This window comes from Penicillium digitatum, chromosome 5 (genome assembly GCF_016767815.1).
Source record: "Penicillium digitatum chromosome 5, complete sequence".
Classification (NCBI taxonomy): domain Eukaryota; kingdom Fungi; phylum Ascomycota; class Eurotiomycetes; order Eurotiales; family Aspergillaceae; genus Penicillium; species Penicillium digitatum.
The window spans coordinates 869,739-883,931 of record NC_089388.1 but is presented as its reverse complement, the minus strand read 5'-3'; the positions used below and the strand labels follow the sequence as shown (position 1 = coordinate 883,931).

The 14,193-nt window shown below is 47.3% G+C and overlaps 7 protein-coding genes across 7 annotated transcripts; 4 read left to right on the top strand and 3 right to left on the bottom strand.

Moving 5' to 3' along the window:
- Positions 1 to 10: 10 nt before the first annotated feature.
- Positions 11 to 769, top strand: Pdw03_1526 (Trypsin-like serine protease, putative; the record flags this gene model as incomplete). Its single annotated transcript, XM_014679506.1, has 1 exon — positions 11 to 769. The coding sequence occupies one exon, from the start codon at positions 11 to 13 to the stop codon at positions 767 to 769; it is 759 nt and encodes a 252-aa protein (XP_014534992.1).
- A 502-nt stretch (positions 770 to 1,271) lies between these two features.
- Positions 1,272 to 3,135, bottom strand: Pdw03_1525 (TqaJ; the record flags this gene model as incomplete). The annotated part of the gene is made up of 4 exons (XM_014679507.1): positions 1,272 to 1,913; positions 1,967 to 2,390; positions 2,466 to 2,879; positions 2,975 to 3,135. The coding sequence occupies 4 exons, from the start codon at positions 3,133 to 3,135 to the stop codon at positions 1,272 to 1,274; spliced, it is 1,641 nt and encodes a 546-aa protein (XP_014534993.1).
- Positions 3,136 to 4,026: 891 nt separating this feature from the next.
- On the bottom strand, positions 4,027 to 4,743 carry Pdw03_1524 (Beta-glucuronidase; the record flags this gene model as incomplete). Its single annotated transcript, XM_014679508.2, has 1 exon — positions 4,027 to 4,743. The coding sequence occupies one exon, from the start codon at positions 4,741 to 4,743 to the stop codon at positions 4,027 to 4,029; it is 717 nt and encodes a 238-aa protein (XP_014534994.2).
- Positions 4,744 to 6,584: 1,841 nt separating this feature from the next.
- Positions 6,585 to 7,286, top strand: Pdw03_1523 (Aldehyde dehydrogenase (AldH12), putative; the record flags this gene model as incomplete). Its single annotated transcript, XM_014679509.1, has 2 exons — positions 6,585 to 6,994; positions 7,049 to 7,286. 2 exons carry the CDS (start codon positions 6,585 to 6,587, stop codon positions 7,284 to 7,286), a joined length of 648 nt encoding a protein of 215 aa, XP_014534995.1.
- Positions 7,287 to 7,445: 159 nt separating this feature from the next.
- On the bottom strand, positions 7,446 to 7,954 carry Pdw03_1522 (uncharacterized protein; the record flags this gene model as incomplete). The annotated part of the gene is made up of 3 exons (XM_066099930.1): positions 7,446 to 7,458; positions 7,553 to 7,748; positions 7,930 to 7,954. 3 exons carry the CDS (start codon positions 7,952 to 7,954, stop codon positions 7,446 to 7,448), a joined length of 234 nt encoding a protein of 77 aa, XP_065957657.1.
- Positions 7,955 to 8,444: 490 nt separating this feature from the next.
- Pdw03_1521 (Aldehyde dehydrogenase, N-terminal) lies at positions 8,445 to 9,275 on the top strand (the record flags this gene model as incomplete). The annotated part of the gene is made up of 1 exon (XM_014679510.1): positions 8,445 to 9,275. One exon carries the CDS (start codon positions 8,445 to 8,447, stop codon positions 9,273 to 9,275), a length of 831 nt encoding a protein of 276 aa, XP_014534996.1.
- A 1,672-nt stretch (positions 9,276 to 10,947) lies between these two features.
- On the top strand, positions 10,948 to 11,892 carry Pdw03_1520 (Actin-binding FH2; the record flags this gene model as incomplete). The annotated part of the gene is made up of 1 exon (XM_014679511.1): positions 10,948 to 11,892. One exon carries the CDS (start codon positions 10,948 to 10,950, stop codon positions 11,890 to 11,892), a length of 945 nt encoding a protein of 314 aa, XP_014534997.1.
- Between the last annotated feature and the right edge of the window lie 2,301 nt (positions 11,893 to 14,193).

Below are 14,193 nucleotides of genomic sequence, written 5' to 3'. Positions count from 1 at the left end.
TCTTTTCATCATGTTGAACTCTATCACCTACGGTTCTTCCCTTCTCTGCCTCTTGCTATCTATTCCACAGCCCACTCATGCTTTGGATGGAGGTAGCGAGGCACCTACCACTGCCGTACCCTATACCGCCGCTCTTTTGTCGTCTGACGAAGTTTTCAACAAATGTGCTGGTGTTCTTATCACCCCGAAAACTATTTTGACGACCGCTTCTTGCGTTCAGAACCAGACAACTAGCTCTTTGAAGGCTCGGGTCGGTAGCAGCGACCGCACCACCGGCGGAACTGTAGTGAGCTTCAATAAGATCCTTCAGCATCCAAAATACAGCACCAAGACTTGGGACTACGACATAGCGCTTTTGAGCTTGAGCGAGGCCGCACCCGACAGCGTCCCACTCGCAGACCTCGGAAATTTCTCTGACGTTGTTGGCTCCGGCACAACTATGTACGGCTGGGGATTGACCAACTACAGTAACACGGAGTTCCCTAAGAAATTGCAGAAGCTGGACGCTGTCGGAATCACCAATGCTTGGTGCGCTGAGGAGTGGACAGGTCTTCACTCAATCTCCAATCGCATGGTTTGTGATTGGCCGCCTGTAGAGAAGGCTACGTGGGAAGGTGACAAGGGGGGTCCAGTTGTCAACACTGTCGATGGAAGCGTTGTGGGGCTCATCAGCTTCAGTATCTATGAGACTGAGAGGAAGAAGGCACTTCCGGACGTGCACACCAACCTTGAGTACTTCAACAGCTGGATCATGGATCATGTTGTCTAAGTCTTTCTTCTAGAAAGTTTTGGAATGTCCCTAGGGTACGTATTCATACGGCTCTGAAAGATGCTTGCAAATCTTTATTCATCTTTTATGCGAGACATGGTAGTCTGAAAAATTCCCAAACTCAGGTGCATGCTTACGAGTTCTCTAAATCCCAGCTGTTGTATATTTCTCTTCAATCATTCGTAGATGTTTGAACAAAGCTCGTAGTGCCAAAGAAGATCTATTCTCAAGACAGTTGTTGCCTTTCTATTATGAACGGACTTTTGGAGAACAGGACCCAAAAAAAATTGCAGACGACGATCCCATCGTTTAAGCCATTGATTACCTCTTTGATCAGAACTCGGACTACTGAACTTGCGCTGGTTTACAGAGGAGCTCTGATGATAGCGTATACTTGGCATATCCTGCCCCGTACCTCCTCATATACATATATGGACCGAAACTATCCTGCACCAAGGTCCTATCTTCCATGACGAATCGCTTCCTCCCCTTTCTCTGTCCGTTAATGCGCCGGCGTCATCTGCTTCTTTTTAACCGAAATCCATTGGAGACATAAAGCCCCGAAGATTGAAAGCGCACTCATTGCCACTGCAATGTAGAAAGACTGCGTCACCGCATTGTTATACGCTTGTAGGACCATATGGAGGTTATCGGGAAATGTTTCCCGTAGCTTTGTTGCTCCAACTCGAACAATGACAGCTGGGTCAATATTTGGAACCAATTTCCGAACGTTTGCAACCAGACGATTCTGGAAGACATTTTGGGCAATGGAAATGAAGATCGCACCCGAGAGTGATTGACTGAACACGACCAACGTGGTCGCGACAGGAATATCGGCCTCTTGAACTGCTGCTTGCACAACGATAGTTGGCAGCTGCATACCCATGCCCGCTCCAATCCCAGTCATAGCTTGGTAGCCGATCCATTTCGCAGAACCAGAATTCGGTTCCAGTGTTGTCAAGAGGCCATTTCCGATGCTGAAAATCACAGATGCCGCCAGCATAAAAGGATTGTAGTATCCTGAAACTGTCACAAGTATTGCTGAAACCATTGCGAAGATAGTGACTCCTAAGATCAATGGGAGGTTCATAACGCCAGACCGGGTAGCATCGGCGCCTTTGATTGCCTGAAACCAGAGGGGAAGCTGGTACAGAATCGAGTTAGCAGTTGTCGATGGCTCGCAGAGGAGAAACATACGTAATAGACCGAGACAAAGAATGCGCCACCTAGACAGGTATTATAGGCCAGTGCACCCCACACATTGCGATTCTTGATGATTCGAGGTGGTACTGTCGCTAGTTCCTGCCTTGCATGCTGAACGTACAGCCAGATGCAAAGGCCCACACCAAATAACACAAATAGCACGATGATCCGCGCATTTGACCAGGGGTATTTCTGACCTCCCCACTGCAGGGCAAGCAGGAGACAAACGACAGTAGGTAAGAAAATGGCTGTGCCAATTAAATCCAAGCTCTGAAGTTTCTCACGGCTGGTGATGTGCTTCTGAGGTGGTTTGTCCTGGAAGAAAAATGCAATCATAATGGCTGTGACGGCTCCAAATGGGAGGTTGATATAGAAACACCACCGCCAGGTTGCATGATCCGTGAGAGCGCCTCCTAACCTGATGTGATATGAGATGTCATTAGTGGGAGAACACAGAAATCGCCGCTTGCAACATGGGAAAAAATTGACCTACAACGGCCCGGCGACACTAGAAATTCCAAAGATGCCGCCAATAATTCCAGTGTAGATCGGGCGCTTTCTCAAAGGCACAAGTGTCGAAATGACAAGCATCGAGCCCGAAAAAAGACCTCCAGCTCCTACACCGGCTAGAGCTCGCCCAATGATCAACCCCGTTGAGGTTGGCGTAACGCCGCAGACGAGAGACCCAAGTTCGAACAACGTCAATGCCGTCATGAATGTCCATTTCAACGAGTAGTAGGTGTAAAGCTTGCCGAAAATGAGGGTCACCGCACATGTAGTCAACATGTAGGCGCTGCCATACCAGCCCATGTCAGGAAGCGAATCGAATTCCGCGGTGATTTTTGGAATCGCTGTGGCGACGATTGTGTTGTCCTTGGTAAGGCGAGTGTTAACAAGGCGTGCGTAGCTGTGTGGAAGATATAGAACTATACCAGAGCCATACAGAAAACAGAACAACAAAGTCCCACCAAGATGGGAATGAGCTTCCACATCGATGGATACCCTGATTCATCTGCTGAGCCATCGGGTACTGCCGCTTCTTCTTCTTCTCCTTCTCCTTCTCTTCTCTCTTTATGAATCAACTCTTTCGTCGATGGCTGTGGTGAATTTGCCGAGCCATAATGGTCAAGCTCGACATAGGCTGACTTGTTCTCGCTCGCCATGGTTATCGTGAAAAAGTGTCGGCAATCGTTTTCAGTCTCGAAATCGTTGAATGTGCGTAACAGTCGTCCTTTTTATCAGTCCCCACTCGGCCAACAACTGCAATGTTAGGCAAGGGGCAGTTGGATAAACAAACTTGCGTCAAAGTGGGTTTACGCCAGCTTAGATGAGAGCTGATGCCAAAGAATGCGGGCTGGGTGTTTATGCATCATTCTGCATACCCCCAATCCAGAGTGATCTTCATTTTTGTATTGCTAAGACATCAATTTTCAGTACCGTTTCTCCATTCCATAGTGGTCCTGGTTATAACGAATCAAGACATGGTTCAACATTCGTTATTTCTTGGTCTTTGTCAAGTCTACATCACCACATATGAAGACATCTTGTTCAAAACCAAGTCGCAGTGCTGGACACTAACGGTTGCCCTACAGATACACCCCAGTCAAAACATTCTACTTTTCGTATCTGGTCGTGGATAGTTGCCCAATGCCATTCCTCAGTCAAGGAGCTTCATTCTCGATTACCAGTTGGGCTATAGCCTTCTCAGCCACCCTTGCATCTTCTCAGTTATCTCTTTTCCATTCCCTTGCCATGGTCGAAAAACCACCTAAAAGTTGGGTGGCATACTTTGATCTAGTGATGTTGATTTCGGATCTACCGTCATTCTGTAGGCAAATTGTTGTCTTGGGAAAATGCATGAAAAATACAACAAACTACTAGAAAATTAAGGGCCTGTTCTAAGTCTTCTGTTCGGAGACACTTCTGACACATGATTAAATTCAAATGGGTTTGTTCGGTCTATTTCACTCTATAGCAAGGAACGTTGGCAAATTCCGCTGTGATCTTCATCTCGAAGTTGATTCACTAAGGAGCAAACACAGGTTGACGCATATTCAAACATCCTCGATATCAAAACGAATATGCAATTTGTGAAGGTCAAGACCATCCTGGAAAGTCACAATTCGTGCAACTCGCTTGACACCCTGGCCAAACGCACAAAGAAGGAAGGTTCCGACAACCTTACCGACAGGCGTGCCCATGATAGCGCTAAACTCCGGTGACGGACAACCCCAGGTTTGATGCTCTGCAGATGGATAACTAAGTCCCTTACGGGAAGGGTAGATCTGTTCGTGGATAAATGGTTCAGTGTGCTCCTCTTGTACCTCGTTAACAATGACGTACTTTAGACCATCCAATGGAAAGTGCGTCTCATAGGCCATCTTGGCAAGCTGTGACACATACGGATCGTTTGAAGGAAGGCGTGTTCGTCTAATAGAATAGAGAAAAAGAACGCCTGGTGCAATCGTCCCCACCAACGCTGTGACTCCACCAATGGTCTTGATGACTGAGTGCCGTAGACACGGAGACTCCGTGGGATAAAGATCATTGGGAACAAGCTCTCCGAGTGGAAGACCAAGACCAACAATAGATGCAATCCGCTCTGGTGATAGCCATTCTCTGTCATGCTCGATATGCCAATCCATAGGCTGGGGCAGAGTCAAGGCACTAAGATTGGACATTTGAACTGGGCATCCACGTTCACTGGCACTTTCCATCCATAGGATTAGCAAGTTCCCCGACTGCTCAAACTGGGGATACTTTAAAGCCATCGTAGCATGAAGTTGACGTGCGGATCTGAATATACAACCGGGTGCCTCCGGCAGAGTTATGTACTCCGGGCGGGCACATGTCACAACGACAAGCCACCAAGAAAACTTGACAACAGCATTGTGCGGCACACCGGACTCCAAAAATTGTGAACGAGTCAAAGACTCAAAGAGTCAAAGAGTTCAAGAGCATTAAATGTGGGATTCCTAGGCTTTGTCGTAAATAAAGCAGACATTCCTCTAGCCGTGACGTCTGTTTCCTCTCCTTTTGGCTTTGTTGGATGCCTCGGCTTTGTTCGAGAAAAAGCTCCCTTCAGGTATCCAGAAAAGGATTCGGCAACCACCTAAGATTTTTAAGAGCTCCTTTTCAAAGCTGCAGCCATGCGAAATTGTGGATGACGGGGTTGCGATAATTTTGTAAGAAGAGCCGCAACATGCAGAAACGATCTGGAGACTAAACCCTCGATATCTTGAAGGATGTTTCGTACATCTGTAGGCTCTGGACTAAGAGCTGGAGGCAATTGTGGAAGCTGTGAAGACTGGATAAGCTACAATAGCAGGCCCTGGCTTTAAACTTGAGTGGTAGTGCAGGCCGTTGCTGGGTTTTTTCCATCAAGGCCGCGGTCCGACAATTCCAGGTGTAAGTTGTATCGTTAAGAGATTAACAACATCGACCAGAGAGCACTTGGTAACAAAAGCCGAACATCCCTAGAACTGTAAATCCGACAGGCGTCGCACCAAGACCGGTTCGATCTAGTGAATGTCATCGGGGCCCACAGTCACATCGCCACTAGGCCCTAGCAATTACCTATTCGGGAAGTGTGAATCACCTCAGCTTCAAACTTGTACCTAACTACTATCATATCACTAGTGTCTATTGGATTACCTTCCTACCCCACTATTAGTGGTTTCTTCCCACAACGATTTTCTTCCTACGGATCTTACAAGACCTAGAAAATACCTTCACGTTAATTGAAATTAGTCATTTCCAGGAGATCTTCATTTCAGCGAGATCTTTATGTCAACCCAGTTTTTCCAACCCACAGGATCTTCATCCTACTTTCCGGCCTTCCATTCCAGCCAAGGCTCGTCAACATATCGGCATCCTATCTCGGAGGGCCCTACAGTCCCAACAAGCGATCCAGCATCACTTCCACATCCCTTACAATTCGGTTTATTAAATGACCATAGCTAAAGCCCACAGTATCTCGACTACCAGGAACTACTCCATTCTTCGACGCTATCCAAATTCTACAACTATTTTATCTCAATTATCATCATATCCATGCGTTTTCTCGGGGACCCACAGTCCTGACAGTGATCTAGAGCTTCGCTTTCTCAAATGAATATAGGACTAGATAACCGGAAGTGGAGAGAACACAACACTCTGCTGGATGGCTCTTTTTTTTCATGACCGCAGGAAGAAGGGACTTGGGGGGATGCACAATGTTGATCTGGTGTTTGAGCCTTATTTGGGTAGCATTTGAAAAACTGAACGTATTGATGACCATTCCCCTCTAGAATATCCATAGATGACTGCGTGAAAATATCATTAATTTCTGATCTTTTTGAAGACCTTTGCGCACTCTGAAATCTTATCCAGTGTACCACGTTAGGCATTGTTATCCATGTAGGCATCAGATCTTTCTCGGATGTTGATCCTGCTTGACCTGTTGCTATAGGCCTCTCAGAAGTGTACCAGGGTCGTAGAGTACGATTTCGAATTTGATTCAAAAGTTGAGAGCAAACATCGTTCTCATCAGATTGACCTTATCGGAAAGAATTAATGCTCCAACGCGCGTAACCTCTCTCTCTCTCTCTTCTTGTTTCTCTCCATCCCAGACATGGAGACCCTTTCTATTCTATCGCAGCTCAACACCTCGGCACGCGCGACCAGCTACCTAAAAGTCCCATCCAATGAGACTATCCGGCTTCAGAACTTTATTGAAAACGAGTTCCTTGCTTCTGAGCACATAACGGAATGGATCAATTCACGTTCCCCTCACTCAGGTGAGCTTCTGTTGGATGTGCCTTGCAGTCCCCCAAGTGTCGTTGACTACGCTGTCAATGTCGCATATCGGGCATTTCCAGCATGGTCACGTACCACGCCACACGAGAGGTCCGAAATACTACTCCGGATTGCGTCAATTCTGGAAGAATGGAAAGAGTTGTTTGCAGTCTGGGAAAACATGGATCAAGGTAAACCTATGCTGCGCGCGCGGGCTGAAGTTGACCACTCTATTCAACACTTCCGGTTTGTCTACCCCGTCTTTGGCATTTGAATTGATCTGAGAATGTTTCTCATCAGGTACTTTGCAAGATACATTCTTCACGACGAGAGTGCAGTGCGTCTCAACAAAGGCCTAGAAGAATCGACTCTGACGTACGAATACCGCGTTCCAGTAGGAGTTTGTGCCATTATCACTTCGTCGAACATGCCGCTCTACCTTTTGACTGCCAAGATTGCCGCGTGTCTCGCATTTGGGTGTACCGGTGTGGCCAAGCCGAGCGAGTTGACCAGCATGACAGCCTTTCGTAAGTTCTGATCTCATCTGATAGAATTGCATACGGAGATGCACTAACTGAAAAAAAAAACAGTGTTCGGTGGAGTACTCCGACAGGCGGGCATGGACAAAGGGAGGATCAAAGAGGACAGCGAGGAGGACGAGGAGGATGATCGAGGTGCCAAGCAAGTCAAATTTGACTTATTGGAAGGGCCTGCGGAAAGCGACAACATCAGTTTTGATCCAACTCCGCACAGGTATCATCGGACTTGCTGAATATCTGTCCAAAATCAAGCGAAGCGACTCACCGCGCTGTCAATGTGACCTGGGAAACCAGAGTGTGAAGCATGTCTTGCTGGAGTGCCCGCTTCTGAAGGAACTGCGGTCGGAGATGGTGGAGGAATTGTTTATGGAGGGGGTGTCGACAACGCTTGGAGAACAAGCAATGTTGACAGAAGTGAAGGCAGCGCCGATCGTGGCGAAGTTCATGATCGCATCGGGACTCTTGGGACAGTTTCAGTCAGTGGACTCGGTCGCCATGGGTAAGGAGCAGGGGGAGGAGGATTCAAAACCGAAACCAACCCAAGACACTGCGAATGTTGGAGAAACAGGGAACACATCACAGTGGCCGGGCGCCAGGTCCGCCGAGGTCACCTCACACCAACGCACATGGAGAACAACGCACGCTGCCGATGAAGACGAAGAAGCATGGCGCCATGACCCGAACCTATTCGTGTTCGACCTGCCGGAGTGATGCAGCAAGTAGACCTGGCAGTCCTGGGGATACAGGGACTCGGTGACTCGGGGAGCTGGATGAAGAAGTGGAGGTAGAGAAGTGAAGAAGTGGAAGGTGCATTGCAGAGAAAGAAGGGGACACTCTGCGCCCGCGGGGACTACGGGAAACCATCTACACCGGGCAGATGGATTGACTTTCTTTACATTATTTCTTTTGTCTTGTTTGCATTACGCCGGCCGGTTTGTGGCCTTACTTTTCAGGTGGCAGGACCTCGAGAAATCGAGTCCTGCTCACAGGGTGGATCTGCATACTGGGAATGCACCACCATTTATCGTCGGGAGCGGGCTCTGGGACGCAACCCCCGCATAGCAGCATGTATGTAAAGCGAGCTAAATCGGGTCAATGAATTCATCATCATCATCATCATCATCATACTCCGACAGGCGGAGCTGCCGCCGGGTGTCATGAACATCATTTTCGGAGATGGACCTGACACTGGCTCGACTCTCGTGAAATCGCCACTTATTCGAGGTGTTTCCTTGACTGGAGGGAATCAAACGGCAATTCAGATTCGAAAGGACACTGCTAACGATCTTCATAAGCGCTTGTCTCTCGAGCTCCGGGGCATGAGTCCAACTCTGGTCTTTGCCGATGTCAATATCGACGAGGCAGCTTCCGTGGCAGCTTTCGCGGCGTTGGAGAATAGCGGACAACTCTGTCTTAGCGGCTCCCAAATCTATGTCCATCGATCGGTTTACAAGCTATTTCTCTCCAAGATTACTAAACTTGTCCTCAACACCTGCCGATTGGACAAGGAACTCGGTCCGGTTGTTTCTCCGGAACAATATGCCAAGATTCGATCTTACCTAGTGCAGGCTGAAGAAGAACATGCGACGCTGGAGGTTGGCCAGATCCCCAAGGAAGTTCCGACGGATGGATTCTGGGTCAATCCCACAGTCTTGAGCAACGAAAGCAACGAAATCATTGTGGGACGGGAGGACATCTGTGGACCGGTGGTGACTGTCTGTCCATTCGACAGGGAAGAGGAAGTGGTCAGGCTGTGCAACGACAATCCTAAAGTAATGGGAGCTGTTATTTTGACAGATGATCTATCCCGACAGAGACGAGTTGGACAGCAACTTGATGCAGGCTTGGTTTGGGGGGGCTGCTGGCTTGGACGTGAGCTCGGGGCTGGATTCACCGACATCCGGGCTACTGGCTCGGGGCTTGAAGGGGGCACACATAGTCGGGAGTTCTTCACACGTTTGCGAGCAGTGCACCTTCCGTCTTACTAGCCGATAAACGTGAGCAGGACCTGGATATGTCACGAAAGGAGATCCAGGCCCAAGGATGGAGGGGAGTGGGATCTCGGTCGAGGGTTGCTCTAGGGGAAACAGTGGTCTCTGTACATAGCAACCTTGGAGAATGTCGGGTTTTAGCAAAGACCAACAAAACCCGCAGTGTTTCAAACCAAGGTACTAGTATAGCGGCACCTCTGGACAAGTTGGCAAGCAAATTTCAAGTTCGAAGTAGTTTTCTCAAGATTTGGATGCCACCATCCCATGTTTTGCTCGAGAGTGCCCCGGAGAACAAAGGGTAAACCCTCTGAAGCCAATGCTAACTGGCAGTAGTCATTTCTCTTTTTCTCTGCTGTCGCGGATCCAGCCCAACTGTCCGTCAATTTTCTCTTCTCTGGATGAAGATAAAAGAAGCCTCTCAGCTTCTAGCAAACTTGATTCGCATCCCACACATTCTTGGTGATTTCCCCTTTCCATAGTTCTAGCAAAACTTCACTCGCTTGCCGTAAGACCGTGATGCGTTACGTGCCAGTGAGGTCTACTCCGGTGGCTCCCTCTCTCGTGGCTGCCAGCTATATTGCCCTGAGCGAAAATTGTAGCGCCATGTACATAGTCGTTGACGAGGCTGAACCTCTTTCCCAGGTTACCGATGACCACCAAGACGTCACCTTTAGCCCAGCTAGTGAAAACCAAACTCGATGTATACCAGACAGCTCATAAAATGGAAAATCTACAACATGTTCCTCCCCGATTGTCGATTTGGCGGAAGGGGCAAATGAAGAGAGTGTGATCTCCTCGCCCAGATTGCTGAGATGACTGTCAATATAAGTTCTCTAATGGAGAACTCGGTCACCATACGGCATATCGGGAGCAGCCAGTAGCTTTCCGGGTTGTTACTGGCACATCTATGTCAGCCTGTTGGTCTGCAGAAGTCACACCTCCCGTTCTGAGGCTTTAGAGAAGTGAAGTTTGTGAATTTTGTTCTCACCCGACATTCTGGGATGCGAAGATGAGATTTTGGTGTGCTAATCCTTATTCAGTCTGGTTTCTCGCCAAAAGACGACCTCCTTGACTTGATCTCCCCCTTTTTCGCTTTTTGGCTTATTACTAAATGTACATTGCACTTCATTTTCTCTATTCATGGACGCCTACATCTCCCCGATCAGGAAAGGAGTTTTCTAAAATCAAATTGTTAGAATTGTCCATCGGCATTAGTTGGCTATGGCTCTCATAGTTAATGTGTAGATTCTTGCTACTGGAGGTTAACGTATTACCATATCAAGTAGCTTATAATCACCTTGTTCTAACAAAGCAATCTTTGATTCCCTTTGTCTTGCCTCGAGCTGTTTGGGGATGCATTTTCGTGCTCTGTCACGCCTCTTTCATTATTCTCTTTGCGCTAAATTGCCTTTGTCCTCTCCATCATCATGGCTTGCGAGACTCTTTAATATGCTATTTCCGTTGAGGAATTGTTTCGTTCTGCTTTGAATGCCTTCATCCAGCACAAAGTGAAGACTTATTCATCAGGACTATATAACTATTGGGTTTCTCAACTCCTCATTAGAAGCATTAATTCGAGATCAGATCTTTCAAATCATATTCAACGACTACTCCCAAAGTTCTTCTCCCTTTCAACCCAACACAAGAAACATCAAGGCTCGCATGCTAAATGGTAAATAAAGACTCAGCAGGGCTACGCAAACGTAGGCTCAGCGATGACGGCGACGGGGGCTCTTCTCGCTCCCCAACCCGGCGGCGTCTGACCTCTAGAACCGCAGAACCATCAGTTTCCCCTCCCCCATATCCCATTCTAGATGACAACAGTTTACACAATGGTGGAAAGTCATTCTCTACGCCCGAAGGGGTTTCCAGTGTCGATATACCCCCGATGTCAGAAACCCAAGTCCGCGAGTATCACCGAATGGGAAGTGCATACCAAGCATGGATTGCCGACCCAACTCTCGGCGGATGCCCATGTGGGAAATCAGAAGAGACCTTGTTCGACTTGTTCAATGCCAGCGATAAGAGGAAGCGATTTACTTGTCCAGAGAACCATTTCACCGACCCACCCCGACACATTCAGGAGGATTTGGAAGAATTGGGACTCCCCAGGGCAGGTAAAAGGTATCGCTTCACACGACTTGTGCACCACTGGTGGGACAAGGATGGCTACAAAAAGGAAAACGAGTATCAACATTCCATTACAAAGAGCGTTCTAATTGGTGAAAGCATTTACAGACACACGGGGCCTCATTGGTCCGATGTCGCCATCGCTCAATACAAATTCGACTACTCCATCGACACTCTTGGATACCTTTATTTCACTAACATTCAGAATGAGGAAACCCTGCCCTACGTGCAAGAAATCCTCTATCCGAGATATGACGTGAGTTGGCCCCGGGCTGATCGAATTGAGAGTCACGTATGGGAGTGCGGGACCGAGGAGTATCGGGAGATCCTAGGTACAAAGCTGGGAAAGGCAGCGGCCTGCCTTGTGCTAGGTGCCTGGGAGAGAGGTACACATCATATCGCTAGAGTTCACACTCTCGGCCGTATGTACCAGATACATCTACGGTTTGACATTGAGCCACTCCCAACGTCGCTCACTACTTGATCTACTACATGGATTTAGATGGGTAGACTCGTATGGTTTTTTGTAGATAGTCCACTCACTAGGTGACTCTCGGTAATTTCTAAACTGATCGTTTGATGTAGAGGTGTTCAGGGAATGCCGACAACAATATATGACGGATCATGGTCCACATGTAGAAAGGGTTTTTTGCAATTGTACTAGATGGCTTTCACATTTCCCTCTCAAATTCTGTGATTTTCCAGCAGAAGAGAATGCAAAAACTATATAGAGACGGCTGATGGGCTTCATTGAATTGAAATCACCTTTTCTTAGTTTCTATCCACGGTTGTTGTTGATCGCATCAGCCTAAACAAGAGTCTTGATGCTAAATAAATTGTTGGTCCGGGTCCTTCGGATCTGCTGCAGTTTTGTACTCCCCGATTTTTCCTTGTGGTAGATGCTCCGGTTCACAAATTCTCTTTTCTATTTAGTCTTGGTTCATGCGCGATCTCTACTTGATATCTCTCCGTCTTCTACATTGAACATGATATTGAATATTATGGTACAACTATGGTCTTGTTAGCTAAGGAATGCCAATGGACAAATGATGGGGGTTTTAACCATTATGCTGCAGTTGATCCCAGTTGATGCCGACACTGTATGATATTATGAAATTGGGATAATCCTGGCGATTGAAAACTTTCTATACTCCACGGTAAGGATTTTAAACTAGGTATGCCTACCTTCTTGCACTTTATTCGCCGGTGGAGGATTTTCTAAATGTTGTCCTTCGTCCTTGTATTTTGTCTTGGCGCACAGATATAAAAAAGCGCACAACCACCCCGTTTTAAACCTGCTTCGCGGTCAACTCAATTCAGATTCTTAGGGTTGATGCATTCAATCTTCTATCATGCTCGTCTCCAGTGTCATAGCCTTAGCTCTGGGATTCGGCCCTATGATGGCTTTTGGGCAGACTGATATTTCCACAAAGCCCCGTATCTATACAAACCAGGCCTTCTGGGCTCATAATCAGGAACTCCCACTTGATGGCTCCTGTCAAGCTCTTGACCGAAGCTAGTAAGTTTGCCTCCTTTTGAACCTATAAGCGACACTAACTTTTTCTATTAATCGCAATGTTGGATCGGTATATATTCCGTGCGAGGCAGCATCAGGCAAAAAGAATATCTGCACGCTTTACAGGTAGGTACCCGCTGTCTTCTACTATCATATGACGGATCCTAATCATTTGATCCAGTGACAAAAGATGTGAAACTGAAATAGTTGCTTTTGATCGCTCGCATTCTGCCCTGTTTGAGGCATCTAGATCAGACAGGGGCCCCATAGCCTATGTCGGAGGTCTCGTGGAGAGCATCAAGTGCCAAGTCGTTGATGGTGGTTACTCAGTGTCAAACACGAACGGCCATATCTCAACCAAGTCTCAACACAAGTGTCCGGGTGACTCCTGTTCATCAAATGAGGAGTGCTATTTGCCTACAGAGCAAAGAACATGTAGTTCAAGCAGATGCCAACGAACCTGACTGGCTTTATCTAAGAAGGCCTGGATTGGCTGGTTTGGGCTGGTCTACGGATAATCATCGGCTTATTGGAATTCCGGGATATGTTATGTACGGGTCATGGCATGGTGGATATGACTTATTTTAAGATTCAATACGCAGAAGGGGATGATGTTAGTGGCATGAAGTTGGATACTATCTACAGTGATTCCTGGGCCTCAGTATCAAAAGGGTTGAGGTTGTGGTAGGGGGAAAATTGGAATCTGTCGAACTACATCTGCTCTTTATTTTTCTCACTGCTAAAATGGAATTCACCACACGAAAGACCGAGATTGATCGAAAGTGACGGAGGGCACCCAGTTGGGGATGGATACTGGATTCTATAATCCACCCACTTTTCTTTATCAAGGCATACCACACTAAACTGCACCCGAAATCTATACATCACCAATACTATAAGATATATCTTATGACAGAGGTTATAAACATCAATTTAACTCACAAAGGTAGAAAGATCGACAATCACTCCACCTGGCCGAAGAAAGATCGAAAAGAGGAAAGAGAGTCCTCAGACCTGAGACTCTGACTCTAACCCTTGAAAGATCTACAGTCCATCTTTAAACCTCCTTTTTTTCCTTTTGCTCAAATGGTCCCTGTCCCGCACCTAAAAGATGCACCTCTTACTCATTAACATCCTCTCCCCCTGGATAATAGCTTACGTGTGCGCAAGGAAATTCAATTGTCGGAAGAAAGTCATTTTCAAAACACAAGGCCGGGGCACTAAAGTCTATCTCGACCAGAATTCTGCCGAGTACACCCCGTTGATCCA